This window comes from Lutjanus erythropterus, chromosome 10 (genome assembly GCF_056507025.1).
Source record: "Lutjanus erythropterus isolate fLutEry1 chromosome 10, fLutEry1.hap2, whole genome shotgun sequence".
NCBI lineage: Eukaryota > Metazoa > Chordata > Actinopteri > Lutjaniformes > Lutjanidae > Lutjanus > Lutjanus erythropterus.
In genome coordinates, this window is record NC_139326.1 from 38,243,976 (window position 1) to 38,261,153 (window position 17,178).

At 39.8% G+C, this 17,178-nt stretch overlaps 1 protein-coding gene across 3 annotated transcripts in view; it reads right to left on the minus strand.

Moving 5' to 3' along the window:
- The window catches only part of abca2 (ATP-binding cassette, sub-family A (ABC1), member 2), a 121,351-nt gene that overhangs the window by 47,035 nt on the left and 57,138 nt on the right, over window positions 1-17,178 (minus strand). For 2 of the 3 annotated variants that reach the window (XM_084729246.1, XM_084729245.1), the window contains exons 1-7: window positions 11,272-12,281; window positions 8,692-8,855; window positions 7,787-7,908; window positions 5,049-5,162; window positions 3,512-3,688; window positions 1,180-1,401; window positions 554-954 (exon numbers count right to left, since the gene is read on the minus strand). In XM_084729246.1, the coding sequence (XP_084585372.1) occupies window positions 554-954; window positions 1,180-1,401; window positions 3,512-3,688; window positions 5,049-5,162; window positions 7,787-7,908; window positions 8,692-8,855; window positions 11,272-11,729 (1,658 nt within the window). In that variant the 5' untranslated portion in view covers window positions 11,730-12,281. Of the gene's footprint in view, window positions 1-553; window positions 955-1,179; window positions 1,402-3,511; window positions 3,689-5,048; window positions 5,163-7,786; window positions 7,909-8,691; window positions 8,856-11,271; window positions 12,282-17,178 lie in introns of those variants that run through there. The other variant, XM_084729247.1, reaches the window with a different exon arrangement.

Consider the following 17,178-nt stretch of genomic DNA (forward strand, 5'->3'; position numbering starts at 1 on the left):
CTGCCCCAATCAGTTTTTTTTCTTTTTTCTTGTGCGTGACATGTGGTATTTTAAAAGGGCAGTGGTAGATCAGTTTCAAGAGTCTAAAATTCTCCATAGCACAGAGGCATTTGTGTGAATTTGCTGCTGCAAGTCAACCATTTCCTGTTAAACATGGTCCTTTGGCCAACTGTTAATGTAAAAATATTGATTAATCAAGTTTAAAAACCTGGCGGATCATCGGACTGCTCGTGTTTTTGTCCCTTGGATGTCTTTTTAGCAAAGTTGCAGTCTCAGCACTTACTATGGAGAGAGCAATTATGTCTTCATGGATAGGAATGTCAGAAATATGAAAAAAAAAAGTTGAAATAAAAAAGTTGGAATAAACAGGAAACATGTAACTTTAAATTTACTTTAGTTCATTAAGAAAAAAATTGGGGGGCTTTTATGCCTTTGATTTTTTTATCATACAGCTGAAGAAAAGACAGGAAAGATCATGAGAGACCTCATGAGAGAAATATTCTTCACATGGATGTAGCTATCATCTTCATTCTTGGACTTTTGTCTCACCCACCTGTTATTCCCACACAGGATCGGCTGCAGTCCGGCCCACAGTTGGACAAACGCTGAAAACTGAGAGTGAGGGTTCTCTGCTTCCTCCTTCCCTTTCCCTCCTCCTCCTGCTGCTGCTGCTGCTGCTGCTCCTCCAAGACCTCCCTCTGCTGCTTCCTCCCCTTCCTCTCCGGGGATGTCGGTCGTGTTGGGGCCCCAGGTGGTGGCGTTAAGGGGCCAGGTGATGTTAGTGGGGGAGGCCGGAGTTCTTCCAATGCAGGCTCCTTTGGGCAGCAGGCGGGCCAGGCCGGACAGCAGGTCCACGTCTTTGAGAAGCCTCTCTACGTCAGCCAGGTCCTTCAACAGGGCCCCGAGGTGGGACTGAGACAGAGGAACCAAAGAGCTGGGCTGCTCCAGGTGAAGCTGGTGGGATGAGGGTGGAGGAGGAGAGGATGGAGGGAAAGAGACAGTAAGCAAATATAGAGAAGCTTGACCCTCAATTATATGTTACATCCTATTTTCTTTTGTACTGTATAAATTTTGATGGTTAAAGTGAGTTAATGTTCCATTTTTGTGTGTTCATGTCAATCCTACGTTTAGGAAATGGAGAAAAGCATCTAGTACTCTGTTATTAATATGATTCTGTACCTTCTCAGTGACGATCTGTGTGTTGATCTGATCTTTCAGCTCCAGGCTCATCTGCCTGAAGCGCTCCGACCTCTGACCCTCCCCTCCGCTGCAGACTGCGCTGCGGTAGGCCTGCAGCACCGGCCGCTGCTTCTCAGGCACCAACAGGATCTTACTGAGCTCACTGGCCCCACCCTCCTCACAGGTGAGGACCTCCAGCATGGCTCCTGTCAGGAGGACCCCCTGTAGACGACACAGTCAGCCTGTTATTCCCAGGTTGCCAGGACGCCTTGTCGAACTTTTTGACGTGTCATTCAGTTGCACAAGGAGCGATTTAGTGTCTATATAAGACACACCGGGCTTTCAAGTAACTTCAGTGAAAAAAAACAGTGAAACGTTGTAACTTTACATTCAGGCTGAACCAAGCGCTGTGTGTGGGTGTTTATCTGTGTTTAGAGCTTAACCACTGTGAAAAAATCAGGAAATAACATTTTATTTCTCTGATTAACCAACTTTCGACAAGCCCTGAGTGCTGCCTCGCCACATTCAGTCTGTACTGTACTGCAGACACACCGCTGCACTGCCCGAGTCTGAAGAGGAAGACAGAAAAGACACTTTCGCAGCTCACTGGGCTGCAATGACCGAAGTGGTGCATGTTGTGTTGTGTCTCAGGAAAAGCAGACTGTGTCTCAGGTGAGAAAGAAATGGTCTGACATTAATGTTGATGAATTAAAAAGAAAACCGACCTGAAGAAAAATTATCATACAATCATAAAAACAAGGGGGAAAAAATCAAATAAATCAACCATAAAAACACTTCCTATCAAAGAGTTTTTAAAAAAGAATGCAGTTCTGACATGCTTTACATTTATTAAAAGGTGTGTTTCAACATTTTCTAAGACATAATTTGTGCGTCTGAGGCAGCTCTAAATTTGTTCACAGAGTACAAACAACTTCAGGTAAGAAAATATTGATGCATCCCAGATTTGTGCATAAATGTTCGCACACACGATTTAAGCACAAATTTGCACTGTTTGTGGATGAGGCCCACTGTCCTTTTCCAGAAAAAATAAAGCTTCTGTTTCAATGATTCCAGAGACTCAATAAACTGAAAAAGAACATAACACATAACACACATGCACAAATGTATTTTTCTTCAATTAATAGTAAGTAGAGGCGTGGCAGTACTAATACATAAAAATTGACAACTTAATATTGATCAGTGTGAGGCTGACACAGATGGCTGCTATGTGTTAAGTGATGGTGAAACAGTTCACTATATAACTGTTCTTAATGCGTATGCTGCTCCTGACACGAATACATCCATCTTCACTCCCATGACTGATTTATTGTTTAAATAAAGCTGTTCTTTAATGATAGTGAGTGGTGACTGGAACTGTGTAATGGACAATACACTGGATAAAAATCCAGATTTTAACACAGCTAGGAGGAATGAGCTTTTGCAGTAAATCCTGAAAGATGTTGTAGCCATATGGAGGTTAATGCACCCCTATGGTAAAGTTTACACAGTTTTCTTAACTCCACATAAAAGATGTTTTTGAATTTTTGCTATCTAAACTATGTACAGAGCTTGTAGTAAGCAGCAGTGTTGGTAACATCCATATTTCTGGTTGAGAATGGCTGTAATAGATCAACATCAGACCCTGATTTTTTGTATGGAGCAAAAACTTTGCTTTATTTTTAGAAGTAAATGATAATGATAAAACAGATTCATCAAACGTGGGAAACTACAAAGGCCTATTTGCAGTGAATGATGATATCCTACTGTGCTGTTAAAAAAGAAGGAAGTAATTAAAGAAGAGAGAAGACTTGAGCTGAAGCTGTGAGATGCTGAATCGGAGCATACATGCACTCTGTCTAAGGAAAGCTGGGAAAAAGTCTTAATTGCTGGATCTGTACTTTACACATTATAATTCCAAATAGCGGAAAAGGCTCTATTCCGAAGAAGCATAAGAAATATGGATATGGAAATAAATTGTGGCACTCTTTCGCTAATTCAATTAATAACAAAAAACTTGGCAAAGCAATCTCAAATTTGAAAAAAGGGTTTCTCCAGACATTTCCTCAAAATTCAAACCACTGCTAAAAAAAGAAACACATAAAGAATCTCTCAAGCTATGAAGAGAAAAACATTTTTATTTCTATATTGCTCCGTATGTTTCAGTGAGGTATAGCAGAGGTGGGCTGAGGTCTAACCAGGTGTAATAGCTGAATAAATCAGTGTGGGCGTGCAGGACTGTTATGATCCAAATGCCTGCTCTCGTAGTGCTGCTGCTTGTAAGTTAAGTTTCAAATCTTAGAGTGCAAAATGTGGTGTGAATGAGCAGGTTTACCTCCACCTCCTTCAGGCCCTGCTGATCATTTCTCTGGTTTCCTGTGACTTCAGCGAGGCCTAAAGCCCGGGACATCAGTTTGAGCAGAGCCTGCCTGTGGGCTGCTTTCGTCGGGTCACGTAAGGCTTTGTGTATCAGACCTCCGTCCAGGCTGTGCACGTCTCCCAGCAGCTCCTCCTGGGGGGGGGCAGGAGTGGCACGAAACACATCACTGTTAACACACACTTGCTCAGTGGCAACTGTCACAGAGAGGATAAATCTTACTGATGCATGGAGAGTGGAAGAAACAAGCAACAAGTAATAAAACTGATCCTTCATATGACCAGTGTCACACTAATTATATTTTACATCACTCAGAATCATAAAACACAGCTACACCCAGACAATTCCATGATTTGTTATGTAACCAAGTGTTGCTTTTTATTGCTAATATGCATAATTGAAGTCACATTGTCAAAACTCCTCACACAGTCAGCGGAGCAGAAGTCTATGTGGACCAAACTGTGAATCATTTTTCACTGCTTTCACACAAAATTCATTCAACTTTCAAAAATTCATGAACTCTTGTCTCATTCATGTTCCACTACTTGTGAAACACTGTGTCTGTGCAGCACATTAACACGCTGTTTTCATACCCGTTACAAACACATTCAAAACATTTCTGCAGCAGCCATGTTGAAATATATATAAAAAATGTATGGTGACAGAAAATTTACAATGAAATGACCAAACAGAGAAAGGGAAACTGCGTGGAATGATTTTATTTGGACACACAGATAAAGGAAGAGAGGTTAATGGGTAAAGATGATGATGATGGCTGAGAGAGAGAGAGAAAGCGTGGAGGACAAAGGATTACAGTATCGTAATTACTGTATTATAACAGCCCTGGAATTTCAAAAATTTGTTTTTTGTTTCAGTTTTTTCTTTTTTATGAGTAAATTACTACTATATGCAAACATATAGGAAAAGATAGAGGATATTGAAGCTGTATTTCTGAATCATTCTTGTTACATATAATTTAGTACAGACAATGAAGTGAAAAGGTGTTATTCTTATCATATTCTATGATGAAACACTGACTCATGTGATAAATCTTTCAAACTTACAAGATAAAAGAACATTTATGTAATGCTCCACAATTGTTAGTGTTTTTTAGGTCAGAGGTGGAAAGAGTACTGAAAATTTGTACTTCAGTACGAGTACTGTAACATTGTTGGACTTCTGGTCCAACAAGCTTATTTTGAGACATGTATGAAGCATTTCAGTGGCTTGAGTGAGTTTTGGAGGTGACATTAACTGTTTGGCCAGGATGCATGTTGGTGCTGCAGACTGTATGAAGAGTTTGGAAAAAGTGGCTTCAGTACTGACTGATGCTTTGTTAGCAACTGATAAAAGTTTTGGACCTTCTGATATGTGGCACTTTGTGTGCGTGTGTGTGTGTGTGTGTGTGTGTGTGTGTGTGTGTGTGTGTGTGTGTGTGTGTGTGTGTGTGTGTGTGCGTATGTGCATAAATGTGAGTGTAGGTGTGTGAACTTACCCCCAGATGAAGAACTTTGCCTCCAGGTTTTTGACTGGTTTCTTTTGCTCCCTGAATCCAGCTCTGGGCCCCCCCTCCATCTCTGAGAGACGTACCAAAGATGAGACTGTGCACCTACAGGATACACATATGGACATGAGTATGACATGGGGGATCATTTTCTATGTCTGATCCAACTTGTTTTCATTTTTTCAAAGTGTCTGTTGTTGTAATACTCATTCCAGCCACAAGAGGCTGAAGTGAACCACTGCCCTTCTTCCAGGTGAGCTCTAAATCCTCCATGCACTCCCATTTACAGAAAAATCACAACCGTGTAAAATATTCCTCACTAAGTTACAGTGGGTGTAGCTGTGTGTCTCTTGTTGGGACAGATGTGTGTCTGATACAGATGTATCAGACAGCAGCCTGCTATCACTGTTGCACTGATTATTGTACAGATGTGAGGATCGTAGGGGTCGATTTACTAAAAAAACAACTGCAGTCACCATCATGGCTGCAGAGTCCATGCATGATTTCAGTTGAACGAGACTGATGATTTTAATTAGCACAGCTGCAGTTCAGCTGCTAATCAACCCCTCCAGATCCCGTGTCTGCAGAGATGAACAATGATTCTTTGTTGGTTTCAGCCAATGAAAATGTAGTATTTTAAGATCTGACATTCACTCAGACTAACAAATCACTGCCAGGTTTGTAAACTGACAGAGCAAGGTAAGACTTAAGAACCATCTTGTATACAGATAGAACAGGAAGTGAAGAAAAAAACATATTCACCTATTAAACATCAACATATATGCAGTAAATTCAGGAATTTAACAGTAAGTGTATTAGTTACATAATTGCAATCAATGTTTATTTACATTTTTTCAATGTGGAGAACATATGATTATCTAAAAACTGACTGTCCATTTGTGGATGTTAAGCCCCTTTCAGATAAACATCTTTACTTTATTCTGTTGGTAATTAACATGTTGACTTCATGTCTGATGTAGCACCCTGGTTGCTATTGTTTCACAACAGTGATCTTACTAGTTTGGACCTAATAACATTTCTGCAACACTTTCAGAGATCCTGCCTCCTAAGATCACTGTAATAAATTAATAATATTATCTCAGTCATTGTCCCTCATGCACAGAGATAGAGAACGAGATAATTTTAGTTGCTGAGAGGTTTGTCAGTCCACACACAACTCAGATCAGGCTACACAGTCAGTTCTCACTCCAAACACGTCTAATGTGGCACTTTGGCCACTGTTCGTCTGCTCAAAACTTTTTGCATTATGTTTTCACAATGCATTTACAGAACCTTGTAACTCTCTGAAACCAACTAATGATGCACTGACCTGCTTGCAGAACCACTCTGCTACACAAAGTCTATAGAAACACCTATAAAAACTTCAGCATAGAAATACAATCAACAACAAAATGGACAGATATTGTCATTTTCTGACATAACTGTATTAAAATCACTTCATAAAATTAGATTAAACCAACTGTAAGGAGTTCTCCAAGTCTGTTAAATAAATGAGATTTTTCTCTGTCTTCAGGAGCAGTATATATACATGAATTATATGGTATTTTTCACCCCAATAAAAACAATCCAACATTAAAAGCTGACCTGGAATTAATTCTCCCTTTCAAATTATAATAATATCTTGGGATTTAATTTTGTCTTTCTCCTGTCGTCGCTCGTTGAATGAAAGAGGGAGAGTTTGCTTGTTCTTGTTACAGAGCGCCTGGATGAAGTATTTCTGCTTTTACATCAATCCCAGTTGAGAGCGAGTACTGTGATTGGTTTCCTTCTGTGAGGAACACAGCATGTGGCCAATTGTATTTTAGAAAAGAAAAAACAGCAACAGCTGACTTCAAAGATCTGCTTAGACTAAAAATAACGAGTAAAAACAACCTTCCTCGAAATGAAGTGGAGTGAAAGTCAGAAGTTTCCAAAAAAACAAATACTCAAATAAAGTAGACATACTCAAAAAATGTACTTAAGTAGAGCAGTCAAGTAAATGTACTTCATTACTGTGCACCACTGATGATAAGTGATATTTGTTTACCTTGCAATAACTGCTCTTTTTGACACCTTGGTACAGTATGAACAAGCTGTAAACACATTATTGTTATCACCTTATAAAGTTGTTTGGGTGAATGTGTTAGTAGGCAGTTGCCTATTTACACATCTAATATACATAGAGCACCATGTGAAGTTGTCTTCGTATCTACCTGATGAATCTAATCCCAATATTCACTCTCCTTTTAGCTCTGTTTTTGGTCTCTACCTGCTCTTGAGCAACATGGCTCTTTACTGCTAAATGCTCTACTGTGTTGTACTGTAATTTTAACAAAGTGATCAGTGATTAAAAGATCAATCTGGGAGATTTTGATGTTGAACACAGAATGAAACATTTGTCTTTCTCTTTTGACAAGTTGTTGCTGTAAACAGGAAAAGAAAAATATGTACTGTATGTGCATCTTAGGCTGCTAAAAGTTTGTGTGGCTGTACGGATTATCACATTACAACAAATATGGAACAGTTGAAAAACAAAAACAACCAAAAAGATGATAAAACAAGATCAGACATATTAGGCAAATGATGCCCATTAGCCTGAACTGAGTTTAGATGAAGGGAATTATACTGAGCATAATGGATAGTGTGTGTGTGTGTGTGTGTGTGTGTGTGTGTGTGTGTGTGTGTGTGTGTGTGTGTGTGTGTGTGCTAGTAAATTCAAAGTTAATCACCTCTCTGAGGCTGACTGGAGTGTTGAGCAGCAGGCTGGTTGTGGAGTTGGACAGGGAAAGGTTCTTGATCAGGAACTGCTGGAAAACTGACTGGTTCTTCAATACACTGGCCAGCGTGAAGCCTGCATCAAACACACACACACACACACACGCACACACACACACACACATAGACACACACCACACAGTGATTTAAAATTCATATTTCCTTTAGTGGACAGATATTTTATTCACTGAAACCAGAGCTTTGATCAGCTTCCAAACACCTCTCAGTGGTCAGTCTACATAAAAACATCTGCTGATACACATAAAAAAAAATTGATCTTAGGAAGTTCAGTTTTATAATTATTTTTCATAGTCAACTGCTTTGTTTCAGTCCTTTTAGAACGATATCTTTGATAGCATATCAGATGTTGTAAAACTGACCACACCAGGAGAAAAATATATCATTCTGGAAATAAAAAAACACTTTCTCACATGAAATCAAGGCATTGACGTCTAACTGTGTACCACAGGAGATAAAAAGTTTGCAGGCTTTTTTCATCAGTAATCAGTAATAGGGGTCTCATGATTCTCCAAATTCATTATTCGATTTGATTTTCAACATTTTTTAGCACTGACAGCTCTGCCATTGATAGACTATAGTCTCAATTTGTACAAATCAACAGATTACTGGTTTTATGCCCTGAAAACCTTTAACATTTTAAATTTTTTTATAAAATTTTGAAATGGTGTTTTGGGTTTGTTTCTTTTTTCCATACATTACAGACACGTGCTGCTTTTGATTTCAACTCTCTGAGAGTTCTCAAAGGTCCGTCCTCATGACATCATCGTTAGGTGACAGAAACCTGGAGGAGAAACTCATCACACCAACACATCAGTTAAAGGCTGGCTGTATCACAGACCTTGGCTGTTGTTGAAGGTGCAGTCCGGTGGCAGAGGTATGGAGCTGAGACTCTCCAGGTGCTGCTGCAGCGTCTCCAGCTCTTGACCCAAACCGGGTGAGTCAGAGGTGAAGAGTCGGTTCTGTTCAACCACTTCACTGATCCGCTCCAGCAGCTGGGTCACACTGACAGAGGCAGATTTAGATATTAAAACTTTGGTTAAACTGCACAGAGGAAGAAAGTCTCATTGCTGGTCCCTTTCTTCAAGATACAGTTCTCCATTTACAAATAACTTGGCATGAGGAAGCTCACAGAGTATCAAGAGGAATTATTTTTTATAGTGCATGATTCATATCAGAGAACGAAGTGAGGAAAAGACAGATGCAAATAAGTGGAAAGAGGGAGGGGGAAAACAGGGTGAGGACGTGAGTGGGGTAGGCTGGACCTCAGCTGCTCATCTACCTCTTCACACCTCTCCTGTCCCCACTTCAACCCTCTGTGCCTTCATCATTCCCAGAGTCAGAGTCCTGGTCAGTGCCACTGTAAACCACCTTGGTGCTGTATTCCCTGTCATTAAAATGGCTTCCCATTGCCATTGGAAGCTGTTGTTGTTGTCAGAGCCAGAGAGTTTACGGCTGTTCTGCGACATTGTCAGATGCTCTGTCTCATAGTAGACTGTCTGTCTTCTCCTTATCCTGTTCTTGGACTCTGTCGCTGACACCAACTTCAAGCAAGCATGTGTCTGAATGTGTAGCTGTTATCAGCACTGTGTTGATATCACAGTCAGTTTGTTTGCTGCACGCATGACGTGACCATCGTGCAGAAGACGTGTGTGACAATGACGGGCACAGAATCGGATTTGTGACGCTGACCGGCCGGTCACTGGTCACGGCCTGTCACGTGAAAACCGGCCCGATTCTGAGCACTACCGATTAATCGGTGCAAGTCTAAAACAAAGTATGATAATGTGCGATGGAAACAGACTAAATCATGACGTACATGAAGAATGACTCTTTAACATTCACTTAAGGCTCTGCTTCCCTGATGAGATGAAAAATAGTGGCAGACAAAAACATCCAGTCTGTGTGGAGCGATAAGGAGACTGTAATGTTTCTCAAATTTATACATGCAGCAAATATTTCCATCGCCTGGACCCACTGCAGTTCGTCTACAGAGTCAACACGTTTATAAATTATGCTGTCAACATGGCTCTGCACTTCTTCCTCCAGATCTTGGCCTCTTCAGGAAACCAAGTGTGATCACTTCCTGTCCAGCAGGAAGCAGACAGTGAAGCTGGGGAAACATTGACGCCATTGCTCTTCTCCCTGCACCTCCAGTCAGGAGTGCATAAAGCTCCGGAAGTTTGTGGATGACACCACCCTCGGCGATTCATCCCTGGTGGGGAAGAGTCCACCTACAGGTGGGACGACAGCCATTTGGTGACCTGGTGCAATTAGAACAAGCTGAAGCTCAACACTGTAAATACAGAGGAGATTTGAGCTGGGTATCAAAACGCAATACCTTTACGATATCCGTTGAAATAACCTGGTACCAAGTAGTAGTGAAACTTCATTCAAATGATACCTGCACTCAATTCTTTGCTACCCAGATGTAGAAAAAATGACTATTTATATGGTTTGGATCACATCCAATCACTGCAAGTACTCTTCATAAAAAAGAACTTTCAAAAAAAGGTATCGAATGAAGTACTCCATTGGTATTGGTATCACTTTAAAGATAGTAGTGTTGTAATTTTTTAAAACGATATCCTGCCTGAGTAGAGATGGTTGAATTAGTGGACATCCCCACCGATTCCCATCACCTTGTGTGACTCCCCAGGCGACACTGTGAAGTCCTTCAGCTTGCTTGGCATCATCACCACCCAGGACCTTAAGCGAGAGCAGAAAATCAGCTCCCTCACCAAAAAAAGCCCAGCAGATGATGTACTTCCTGCGGCAGCTGAAGAACTTCAACCTGCCAAAGATGATGACGGTGCACTTCTACCCCTCCATCATCGAGCCCATCCTCACCTCCTCCATCACCACCTGGCACACTGCTGCCAATGCCAAGGACAAGAGCAGACTGCAGTGTATCATTCACTTTGCCGAGGAGGTGATCGGCTCCAATCTGCCATCCCTCCAGGACCTGTACGTGTCCAGGAACCTGAGGTAAGCAGGCAAGATTGTGGCCAAGAACAGTTTCACCTCAACTGCAACTCAACGAGGCCACCCCCACTGACACTGGGTCTTTTATCTCTCATCATGATGATCAGCAAGTAAAACAGTACAAATATGCTGGTCATGTCACAATGCAATGATGTGACTGGCCAAGTAACATCTTGAGGGATGACATCAAGTTGAACCAGCAGCAACGGTTGAACCTAGTTGAACTTTTTTTCTATTTTTCCAGACAACCCTGCTGTTTTTGTCGGAGCTCTGTGTGTTGGCTCCATTCAAAATGAATGAGAAGGCTGTGTTTCCTCATACAAAGTTGGTTTGAACAGTGTGATCTCGGTGTTCTCATGTAAAAAACAAAGACAAGACAAACTACTTCTAAACAAGTTATGAGACTGATGTATAATTGCTGACAAAATCTACTCACGTGGAGTTCTTGTACTGCAGGAACCCAAATTCATCCCTCTGTCCATCTGGACACAGTGACTGCATGATGGGAATGATGCCAGCCGAGGTGAGTGGGGCTGCGCTGTAAAAGGCTGGACATGAGGGAGCAAAAACGGGGACAGACGGACAAAAAGAGAAAAGACAAAACCACGACAGGGGAAGAGGATGTGGGAGAGGTGGGCAGGAAGGGAATATGGATGCAGAAAGAGAGCAGGACGAGGACCAACAGGTGGGGGAGTTTGTCATGAAAAGAAAACCACAGGGGCGAACAGGACGATGAGAATGGAAAAGCAGAGGGAGAAATTCTGTGTTAGAGTTGGAAAGGAAGATGTCAGATAGCCACCCTGAGAGGCAGCAGAGCAGCTGATGGCCAGAGAGGCTCCCACATGTCAACGCTGAACACATTTTTGTTGGAAAATGATAAAAAAAATGGCCCATATATGATATTTTTCCTCATCAATCCATAAATGTTAACTGGATGAGCTTACAACGAGGAAAAGAAATTGCTAATAGTCCAATGTTTCCATGGTTACTGTGCTGCTGAAGCTTGTGTCTGAGTGTGGATCCTGTACAGTCGCCCACAAAAACACTTTCTATTGTCCTGCAGCTCACCATCTCTCTCATATCACCGGATTATGCACCTTTCCCTTTCTGAGAAACAGAGTGTCAGAAGTGTCAGAAATGCTGTCACACATCTGTATATGACAGGTGAGAAAGTTTAGGTAAGTAATGATTGACAGTATTATATAAATACAGCTGTAATGATTTAAAGTATTCTTTGTGTTTCATATGAATACATAGTATCAAAAATGAGTTATAAGTTAACTGTCTTCATTGATACTATTTATTTTTATATGCAGTACAATAAGTATTTATTTATTTATTAATATGTCTTTCTCACTCACTATGATAACTGAGCGAACTCCTGCTGTTACAGGTCAACAATGAACATTTGAAGTGCAACATACACTGCCTGGTCAGAAAACAGTCACCACCTGGAATTAATTAAGCAAATAGTTCAGATCCTTCCACTGGATAATGACTGCAGGGTGAATATGTTTCAGCTGGTAACAAGTTATTGAACTCTAACTGATGCAGTGAGCAGCTTCTCATTTCTTAAACAACCATGTCAGAATAGTGGTGAACCTTCATCTTCAAGGAAGAAATGTGGTCAGAAAATAATCTTGAATTATCCTGATCAGAGATCACTTAAACGTTTGGTGAAATCAAACCATAAAAAATCAACAGTAGAACTCACAGCTGTGTTTAATAGTGAAAGTAAGAACATTTCCACACACAATGTGAAGAGAACTCAAGGGATTGAGACTAAACAGCTGTGTAGCCTTAAGAAAACCACTTATCAGTGAGGATCATCAGAAAAAAGGCTTCAGTTTACTAGAGAGCATAAAGATTTGACTCTGGATCAATGGAAAAAGATCATGTGGTCTGATGAGTCCAGATTTACTCTGTTCCAGAGTGATGGGGGCATCAGGGTAAGAAGAGAGGTGGATGAAGTGATGCTCCCATCATGCCTAGTGCCTACTGCACAAGCCTGTGGGGTCAGTGTTATGATCTGGGGTTGATTCAGTTGCTCAGGTTGAGGTTCAGCAATGTTATGAGTCCAAAAAATGAGTTCAGCTCACTACCTGAATACACTGAATGAACAGGTTTTTACATCAATGGATTTTTTTCTTCCCTGATTCCATGATGACAACGTCAGGATTCATGGAGCTCAAATAGTGAAAGAGTGGTTCAGGGAACATGAGACATCATTTTCACACATGGATTGTCCACCACAGAGTCCAGACCTGAACCCCACTGAGAATCTTTGGGATGTGCTGGAGAAGACTTTACTCAGAGGTCTGTCTCTCCCATCATCAATACAAGATCATGGAGAAAAATTAATGCAACTCTGAACAAAAAAAAATGTTGTGACATTGTATAAGCTTCTTGAAACGATGCCATGGTGGATGCATGCTGTAATCAAAGCTAAAGGCGCTCCAACGAAATATTAGAATGTGACTTTTTTTTTGGCCAGGCAGTGCATCTTTTGACAACACGTGTAAACATTATTAACCCTCCCTTATACTCACACTGCATTGTTAATTATGTGCTTATATATTGATTATTAATGCTAAAGGAGGATGGTTAGTGATTGGCTTTAAGTTTAGAAATAAGTTCTTCTTTTCTTTTGAGGAGTTCTTTATTTATGGAAATGTCCTGTGCAAAATATGTCTCTTCTCAATGGATTTGGATGGATTTTAAATAAAATATTTAAAATAAGTAATAAAACCAGTTCAGACTTTCTAGCAGGACCAAGTTTTGGAGGATTGAAAAAACACTGGAGCACACAAACTTTTTATTCTTTGAGTAACGCAACCTCATTCTTTAAATCAAACTTTTTATGTGGCCATCACTGTCATAATTCAATGACAATCAATCATCTTTTTCTCTTTAATAACTGAATGAGTTTGACACTGAAGCATCATACATGTCAAAATGAAAAACAATCAGTTGTCCAGTCAAATTGTCACAGTTTTGAGGGCTGAAGTTTTTGCAGGTTTAAAAAATAAACAAAACTGCCCAAAAAGACACTCATCGTAAGTACCACTGATTTAGAAAACTTCTGAAATCTTTGTGTGTGAAATGCATTCAACATGCTGAAAAAGGCTTTGTCTGCTGCTCCCTCTGACTGCAGAGTACTTCAGGCGAGCATAAAAGCTCAGGAATTTTGACTGTTGTTTTATCATTTTTACATTATCCAGTTTTATGTGCTGCTGCTCTCAGCCAGGCTGCGAGCCAGCTCCTTCCTGATTAAATAAAGTTATATATACCTCAGAGTGGTACCTCTGAGGGACAAAGACACAACAAAAGGCTTTGTCAGAGTACATTAACCATTTCTACTGAGGTAAGAGCACAATGAATTATTTCCTGGTAAACAAAGAACCCTGTTGTTCAACTGTGAGTAAACACCTTAAATTGTATTTTAAACAGCCTCCAAAATTCAGAGGAATTATGCAGAACAGGAGGGCAGAAGGTGAAAAAAATAAAGCCAGTGTGTAGTTTTAGGGCTTGATTAATTCTCAGGAGAAATTAAACTCTCCCATCTGCATAATTATAATTATATGCAGTAAATCTTTGTTTATGCCTTAATAGAAGTTAGTAGTTTGTTATTAAAATGTGCACCAGATATTTTTAGAAGCTTTATTTACGCTGTCTGTATATGACTTCTCTTTTTCAACAAATTAAACTTATTAAAAGTTCAGCAATTAAGTAAAGTAAGAGAACGGCTAATGCATTTGATCCTGGAATAGAAACTAAAGCTGAACTGCCAGCACTTACACTCCTGCTGTTAAACCCCAGGAGGACTGAAGGGATCATTAAAGTTAGAGACCTCACCGTTTTTATCCAAACCCAGATCTGCTTTATCTTCAGGCTTTCTGGCCCAAAATGGTTGAGTAATGCAGATGTGCTTTATTTTAAATGAAAGGGTGTAGAAATCAATCATCAGTCACTCAATTTTGAGAATCGGGACAAAACGTTTTACTCTTCAATCATGCGGATAAAATATATTTTAAAAGATCAAACTCTTGGCTATCAAACCTTAAAAACTCATCATTAAACCTCCTAATGATTATATCTTTTATTAAATGTAAACTGTCAGATGAAAAATCTGACAGGATTGACAATGTTATAGTTTTTCACTTCACAGCAGAGTTGTAGTGAGCAGACATTTTACCTTTTTAAGTGTCTCAGAGTTCTTTTAATGCTAATCAAAATACTCATTTTTAAACCATAATTCTTATTTTGCTTTGATTTAGAGGTTTGAGACACATCTGATAGAAATATTATTTAATGAATTTGTCTAAAAATAGAAAGTTTACCAGTGCTTGAGGAATATTCCTGCCAGAAGTGAATTGCCGGAAATCAACTTTAAAAAGCCAACATTTTCATAAAAAAATAAATTTTAAAACAAAGACGATGATAATCACACATTTTATGCCTATGTTATCAGCAGGTATTGTTGGTTTTAAATTTTGAAAAGTTTTTAACACATTTTTAAATTGTCTAAAGTCGTGAATTTTAGGTCGACTTAATTTTCACTGTAGATCCTTCACTTTTTTTTAAATATATTCTTTGGTGTTCCTTTTACTTGATTCTAATAACTTTACTTTTATTGTTGTATTGTTGTAATTCAATTCTTTCATATTTTTTTTTTTTTGTTTTGATTTATTTGGATTTTTTTCATTCTTTGCTTGTTTTTATTTGTTTCCTGTATGTTGTTTATAAATAAAGCTGAGTTGAGCTGAAATGAGTTGAGTTCACATGCAAATACACACCATCTGAACTGGGAGTGTGTGTTGTGACAGTGGGCAAACAGCATGTTGGGGCTTTAGGAGACTTGGATTACACCAGACGATCAATATGCATCACCATTCACTTCCATTGTTTGGGAGATTCTGCAAAACTGTTTTCCTGTGAAACTCCAGCAGAGTTTTGTGGACTAAGAAACTAAACCTGACCTTCAATCAGCACACAGGTGAGTAGATTTTCATTTTTGGGTGCAGCAATAGTGCTGAATATCGTATTGTACGTGAAGTTGGTCAATTGTTTGAGTTCACTGACATGTGTCCTCTCTGACCGGCTCGCTGAGAATAAAGATCATCAAGTTAAGGTGTTAAACAGGTCAGAATACATCATCAAGTTAAACATGAATTATAGAGACAGCCTTCAGTACACAACCCGCCACATGGAACAAGAAGTACATGGAATGAACAGCAAATCATTAAATTATTACTCAGTCAAATACACAAAGTCTCTGATGGAGTCTGTGCCATCCAAACACACAGAAGACACACATCAGGACACACAGGTAGGGACTGCACAGTCAAAGTCACAAGAGGCATAGAAACGTCTTGTATAATTCAGGAGGTTTTAGGACACTGCAGACAAACAGAGTGCAGTGAAGGCCTGTTAGAAGCTTTTGTAAAAGAAATAATGCAACCAAAAGTGGAACAATATTACAGCAACATGATCATATAATGATTTGTTAGATCCATTGTGCAGCCCATTTGTTTAGAAGGGTGACAGTGTAAATTACAGATTACATTCTTCCACATACAGTATTTATTCTCATCAGTATTCATACTGATAGGAATAAATGATAGGAAGCTGATGTGTCCCTCTCTGTCCAGCAGCCAGTGTTTTTGGACGGCAGTGCTAATCTGGACTGAATGAAGCTCTTCAGCATCAGTCCCTCGCAGTGTGAAACAGGATGCTGCTCTGTGGTGATGATGGAGCTCAGTCACTGACTCAGTCAGCACACAGTAAACAAGATGCATCAAGACCGGATGTGTCAGGACTGAGAGGAACACACTCAGAGGGAGAGGTAGATATATATTCATTTTCACCTCTGTAAACACACATATACAGTTGGAACGGTGAATTCAGCCACTCAGGAGCTCAAAAAGCAACAATGGACATGTGTAAAGTCCACAAAAACAAAATGAAATACTCCACTGAAGTCAATACAAACCATATGAACAGACTGGCCAGGAGTTATATATAAAGGAGACCAAAATTATATTTAGTTGTATTATTGCATGCACTGCTGCTGAGCTGCATTCCAGTCCAGGGTAAGGAAGACATCCTGCACCATCTTTGACTCTGAGACTGTCCTCCAGAGGTGAGACTGCTAATTCCGATTCTCCAATTCAGTCTACAACTAACTTTTCTTGAATGTAAAATTAAACTGGATGTTCATAATAAAACACTGACAATTAAATAACTTTTACATGTTCTGTAAAAGTGCTCCAGGCTACAGCCAGGCCTTCTTTTATTATCGTATTAAGAAACAGGGAGCACGATTTCACGAGATCACTTGGTG